This window comes from Populus nigra, chromosome 14 (assembly GCF_951802175.1).
Source record: "Populus nigra chromosome 14, ddPopNigr1.1, whole genome shotgun sequence".
Lineage (NCBI taxonomy): Eukaryota > Viridiplantae > Streptophyta > Magnoliopsida > Malpighiales > Salicaceae > Populus > Populus nigra.
This window is the reverse complement of record NC_084865.1, coordinates 12,744,877-12,751,460: the sequence shown is the minus strand read 5'-3', so window position 1 is coordinate 12,751,460 and position 6,584 is coordinate 12,744,877. Positions and strand designations below refer to the sequence as shown.

General features: G+C 34.6%; 2 protein-coding genes across 3 annotated transcripts; both read left to right on the top strand.

Moving 5' to 3' along the window:
• Positions 1 to 552: 552 nt before the first annotated feature.
• LOC133672564 (UPF0496 protein At2g18630-like) lies at positions 553 to 1,098 on the top strand. The gene has a single exon (XM_062093010.1). It carries the CDS (start codon positions 553 to 555, stop codon positions 1,096 to 1,098), a length of 546 nt encoding a protein of 181 aa, XP_061948994.1.
• Positions 1,099 to 4,471: 3,373 nt separating this feature from the next.
• Positions 4,472 to 6,182, top strand: LOC133673038 (UPF0496 protein At2g18630-like). 2 transcript variants are annotated; one of them, XM_062093641.1, is made up of 3 exons: positions 4,472 to 4,717; positions 4,929 to 5,105; positions 5,199 to 6,182. In XM_062093641.1, the coding sequence occupies exon 3, from the start codon at positions 5,272 to 5,274 to the stop codon at positions 6,022 to 6,024; it is 753 nt and encodes a 250-aa protein (XP_061949625.1). In that variant the 5' UTR covers positions 4,472 to 4,717; positions 4,929 to 5,105; positions 5,199 to 5,271; the 3' UTR covers positions 6,025 to 6,182. The 2 variants fall into 2 exon arrangements, with proteins under 2 accessions (XP_061949625.1, XP_061949624.1); XM_062093640.1 differs by having other exon boundaries at positions 4,929 to 6,182.
• Positions 6,183 to 6,584: the final 402 nt, after the last annotated feature.

Here is a 6,584-nt window from a genome sequence, read left to right as displayed (position 1 = left end):
GGATGCCAATCCAGCAAAATCAGAGATGGCGATTCCCAATATACAAAAGATTTGAGGTCATACGATGAATCTTGTAAGAATGATCCACACTTACAATTATTTGATGACAAACTCCGTCAAAGGACTAACCATGTCGTAAACTCCCTTGCCACTGTTAATTTCGACATTAGATCCTTAGACCCATTTAAAGATGTCACAAATTGCCTTCTTAACCTGAACCAAGATGTGGTTAATTTCATACTAAAAGCAAGGAAGATATATGGAATAATCCAGGATTGCATTATTTGGTTAAGGAATACTTTGATAGTAGTGTCAAAACTACGGATTTTTGTACTGAACTAGAAAATCGTGTTACACGCGCTCGTACTAGCCAGTTGCATATACCGGCTACCATTACGCATTTTGAGAAGGAAGGGGAGTTGCAAGATGGGATGAGGGAGAAGAAGTGTGTAAAAGACATTAGAAGAATTACAGAAGTTTGTGGCGGCTGGCAATCCATTTACCCTGAAGTTCTTTTAGCTGTTCCAATCAGTTCGTGAGCAACAGGACTCCATGTCAAGGAAAATAGACTCTTATAAGGAGAAGCTTGATAAGAAATTGAAACACATGAAGATCTGGAGGAGAGTGTCAGATGTGTTGTTTGTATCTGTTTTTGTCTCTGTGTTGATTTTCAAGGTAGTAGCAGCTGCCAATGCACCACCTGTTGTAATTGCTGTGGCCAGTGCGCTAACCGCTTCAATGGACTCGCTGGGAAGTTGGTGTAACTTGGTTTGGAATCAGTACCAGGAAGCATTGAAGGAGAAGAGGGAGTTAGTGAACTCAATTCATCGTGCAACTTTCATTACGATCGGTGATATGGACATTGTAAAGGCTCTTGACGAAAACTTTATAGTGAGAATCGAGTCACTCTTGAAGAATGCAGAGTTTGCTATCACGGAAGAAGGCTTTGTAAAACTCATGATGGATGAGATCAAGAAGACGGTGGCGATGTTCATGGAAACCTTGGAGGAATCAGATGGCCAAGCTCGTAGCTGTCACCGCCACATAATCCAAGGAAGGACTGTGATTTTGAAGAGGATCAATTATACTAGACAATGAAGAACTCCTATGTTTATTATGCTGACTGCCTAGCTTGCTTTGTATCTGTAAGCTAACGCATAGGTTTGATTTATTTGGATTCGACCCAGGAAACTGTAATTTGAGCAGAAAATGATTTACAAACAGATGGATCATGCAAAAACTTGAACACAGACTGAGATGATAAGTGGTGAGATCCCTAGTGATTGGTCAATCATTAAAAAAAAAAGAAGCAAATACCAAACAGTGTGTTGTTTATGGTATGGTAACCATCTGGGTTGTGTAGCTCGTTGAATATATAAAAGAGAAACTTATGTGACTGTAATAACTTCTTTACTTAGTTGATTACATTCATCAATGCACTGTAGGCATGTTAATAGTCTGCTTTACTGTCTTCAGTTAATGAATAGATTGACCAGCTTCATGAAATTTTAAGGGTGTATAACACAATATTATTGGTGGCTCAAGAGATAGTCATGCGTTTGACACTAGGAATTGCTGTAGCAAAAGTATTTGTCCATGGATTTTTGTCAGAAAGTGAGAAGGGCAAGTGGATAGTTTTTCTGAAACGATTCTGGTGTTCAGTAATTCTCTGTTGGGAGACCTGTGACTCTTTTAGAACAACTCGAAATACTCAAAGTGGGACTCTGCTCAAGAAGAGCTAACAAAACTAAATATCAATTGGGATTCTATTACAGTCAATCAACTACTTAAAACCTATCCACCAATGGAAAAGGCTTGCCTTGGTTTTAAACGACAATGAATCAAAATAAATCTCACTGTTTCAATGTCTAGTGCTTCAGTTACTGGATCCTCTTAAAATCTTGTCAAAGCTTCTGTTACTGTCCTGGTAAACTTGGTGATGGTATGTACATCACCTTTGTTTTTTGATGGATCGTTTGGAAATGCCAAACTAATGGTTTTGAAAGCTTTTTTTAGGGTTTTTTTTTGTCAAAAGGTAGTGCTTACTTTGGAGGAAAAGCATCTGCCTTATGACATGAAGTTTGTTGATTTGGGTAATAAACCTGAATGGTGAGCATTTTAAGCCATTCCCCTGTGTTCTTCAATTATGCAGTAGTAAAATTAGTCCTTGCTATGATGCCTTGAACGAATTACAATAGTACTGCCTTTTCATAGAATGTATCGTCGCACTACATAACATCACATTGCAGTTCCGTGAATTTAGTCGCATGTTTTGAGGAATCCTTGATGTAATGTCAGGGAAGGCTGGTGTAAAATCCCAAAATGTCGTGTGAAAAACACAGTTCATTTTGTAAAGCCGGAATTGTATTTCTCAAATGGCTTAAGGAATTGTAGAAGTTTTTGGATGAGACAAAAAAAAAAATACTCTTGGAATTTCCTATTTGTAATAGAAATATTAACAGGTAATATTTAAAAAAAATCAATTCAATCTATTAATTTAAACAGTTTGATAAGGTTTTGAGATATAATAGTGAATGGATAGTGATTTTGTTCATTTAACACTTGCTCTTAAATGAAATTATTTTCATTGACTTTGTAAAGTAAAAGAAAAATATTGCGGATCCCACTAACCAAAAATTTATTAAGAAAGTTTGTATATACATTGACGAAAATAGATTTAAAGCTTTTAAAAGATGAAAAAGTATAATGATAATAACCATATTTAGTTGGTTGGAGATCTCAACATTTAGGTTCAAATGGAAATCTAAGTCATATAACATTCTCGGCAACATTAGAAAAATATTATTTTCTACTTATTCTTATGATAAAATAAGTGTTAGCTGCAGCGTGATAAATTATTTATAAGCTTTTAATTATTTTCATATCTTGGTACATCAAGTAGAGTATCGTAAAATTCTCTTAATAAAAGATTACCTATATAAGTGAGAAATACAATTATTTCTTTGAGAATTTTAATAAATGATGAATTCTATAAAGCACTTATGAATCTATGAGTTATTTAAAGCCAAAATGAACACAATAGTGAGAACAAAAAAAAAATCTCTAGATAGAGAACTATATGAGTACTATTGTCTTGGTTTATATAAAAGACGAATAATTCAAGACATAGCGTTCACTATTTAGTCGAGTAAATCCGATAGTATTTCACCGAGAAATGTTCAAAGTCAATAGCTACCTATTATGATGTAGTAATCTACCAAATGAGTACATCTCAACAAATCTTTGAGTTGTTCTTAAACTAGTAAGACAATTTTCATTCATACAAGGGATTGTTGGAAATTTGTTTTAATTAAATAAATTATGAGTGAATAAGAAATTAATCTCAAAGAACCATTGATTTTTCTAGATTTAATTCTTAATTTATGGTGACTATTCAATGGTTGATAATGATGTGAATTAATTCTTAAACCTTTTAAGTTCTCAAATTCACTATAAAAAGGAGGTGAAGGAAGAGTTTAAACCAAATATTTTTTAAATTTTTATTCACTCTTCCTCACTTCATATTTTAGTGTTTTATTTTCATTTTATGCTTTGATTTTCTTCTCAAAATCTAGAGCTTAGGTTCATATTTTTTAAAAGATATTTTATTTTTATATTATTTGGTTCAAAGACTTTGGTTTAAAAGTGTATCTAAACTAAGATGATGTTGTTGGAATCTTTGGAGATATTTTGCATATATTTTAACTGCACAAGTGAGGAGCTTGCATGAGTGAGAAGTAATAAAGTTTTAAAGACAAATGATTTATCTTTAACAATAACAAAAGATTCATTACTTTAAAGTGCTTTAATAAGTAAATATCCTTCTTGTTTTAATTTAAGTATATTAATTTAAGCTTTTTTATCTTGAGTTTATAGATTTAAACATATATAAACTCTACTTTTTCCTAAATCATCTTTTATTTATAATGTTTTTGTAATGATAAGCTACTAATATTTTTTAATATTTATACACTAGTTTAATATATTTTCGAACTTTGATATGCATGATGAAATATACAATTAAAGAGCTGTTTGCTAAAGGATTGTCTATTAATGGGAATTAGATGAGTGGCAGGACAAATTAAGTACTTGGAGGGCACCCAAGGAAGCTCTTTTGGTCTTTGATTGTGGGTGCATTAGGCATCTGTTGTCTGGAGAATGTGTTCTTGAATATTTATACTGATGATTTTACTTGTTGAAGGGGTCTCACAGAAGAGTTTGTTCAGAAACAAGATTAGCATTCAATGAATGCATGAATCGGACCATGGCAAATTGATTTTTCTGAATATATAGTTAAAATTCAAATTTTGATAAAATATCTGTCTCCAAAAGGAATCAAGACCACTTCTTTTCATTCAAAGTTCTGTCCGTGGAACAGATATATCAGCCAAAACTCGGAAGCTCAGTTGAAGCTTCTAACAGTTGAAAATATTGCATATCATCAAACACTCCACGCGTTCTCTTGACCTTTTTTCCTTTCCAAGTAACTTCTTAAGTAAATATCTTCAAAAACCTTATCTCTTGGGTTCGCATCATCTCAGCCTTTTATTTGAGAGAAAGTTACTTACTTTCTAATATTGTCATATCTCATTTGATACAAGTTCTAAGCTGTTAGCTAGTTTCATGAACTTTTGTTTTTGGTTTTTTGAATTCATTTACTCTTAACTGTGTAATCAAGTGAACGCTTTGCTTCTGGGTTTCAAAGATTATATCAAAGGTTTGTTAATTTGGGTTTTTTTGTTTCTTATTTCCATGTGCTAGTTTTTACTTCAATTTTGCTTGTTTTCATAAGCTGCGTTGTGATATCTGAGTCAACTTGATCACTTGGTTTTACACAGCATTATGTATATATACTCTTATAGTTAGATTACATTTAAAGTGAAAAAGACCCTATATTTTTGCTTACGTTGGGTTTTCTTGAATTTTAGGTGGTTACCATTTGGTTGTCATGGGAGGCCAATCTAGCAAGACCAGTAATGGTGATTTCGGATTCGCAAAAGATTTCAGCTCATACGAGGATGCTTGTAAGAAAGATCCACGCTTAGGATCCTTCGGTGCCAAAGTCCTTGAAAGGACTAAGATTGTCGGAAATTCCCTTGTCACTGGTAATTCCGATATTAGATCCTTAGACTTATTTAAAGATGTCTTACATTTGCTTTTTGACCTGACCCGAGATGTGTTACTTTCATTCTCGAAAGCAAGGAAGATATATGGAATAAACCAGAATTGTTGTCTTTGGTTGAGGAATACTTTGATGGTAGCATCAAATATATGGATTTTTGTAGTGAACTACAAAGATGTGTTTTACGCGCTCGTACTAGCCAGAAGCATATACAGGCTGCCGTTACGCATTACGAGAAGGAGAAGTATGTAGAGACATTAGAAGAATTACAGAAGTTTGTGGCGGCTGGCAGTCCATTTACCTCGGAGTTCTTTGATCTGTTCCAATCAGTTCGTGAGCAGCAGCAATCCTTGTTGGAGAAAATAAGATCTCGTAAGAGGAAGCTTGATAAGAAATTCAAAAAAGTGACGATTTGGAGGGCAGTGACTTATGTGTTGTTTGTATCTCTTTTTGTCTTTGTGATGATTTCCAATGTAGTAGCAGTTGCCGTCTCTGCTGCACCACCTGTTGTAACTGCTTTGGTCACTGCGCTAGACGTTCCAGTGAAAGGGATGAAAAGTTGTTATGACTTTTGGAATCGGTACCAGAAAGCATTGAAGGAGGAGCGGGAGTTCGTGGAAAAAATTGACCGTGCAACTTTCACTAGAATCACAGCCATGAAAAATGTAAAGGCTCTTGCCGACAGATTGATTGTGGAAATCGAGCCACTCTTGAAGAAAGCAGCAGGGCTTGCTAGCAGGGAAGAAGATTTTGTAAAACTGAAGATGGATGAGATCAAGAAGGAGATGGCGTTGTTCATGGATACCTGTGAGCAATTATATGTCCAGGCTCATAACTGTCACAGCCACATAATCCAAGAAAGAAATCAGATTTTGGAGAAGATCAATAATAAAACAACTTGAACATAGACTGAGGTGATAAGTGGTGAGATCTCTAATGATTGGTCAATCATATAAAAAATAAAAAAGTAAATACCAAACAGTGTGTTGTTGATGGTCTGCAGTGTGTATGTGTGTGTGACTGTAATAACTTCTTTAGCTGGGTTGATTACATTCATCAATGGCATGTTAATAGTCTGCTTATTATTTATAGTTTTTAAACCCGACCCGACCCGGTTCAAAGCCCAGGTTTCAGGTTTTGACCAGGTCGTCCGGATCATTTTTTTTTTTAAAAATCAAAACAACTTCGTTTTATAAAAAAACAAAAATCAACGGATTGCAATCAGGTTTTGACCGGATTACTGGGTCAGTCGGGTCACAACGGGTTTTTTCTTCCCCTCTTTTTTCTTCAACCCAGCTTAGTTCCAGCCCCGGGTCGGCCGGGTCCCAGGTCGACCCACCGGGCCGGGTTTTAAAACTATGTTATTATAAATGCACCTAACCAAAATTCTTGAAAATGCTATAAACCATGAGTTAGTGCTAAGCTAAGCTACTATAGTTCTAAAAATGTAAAATACGAATAA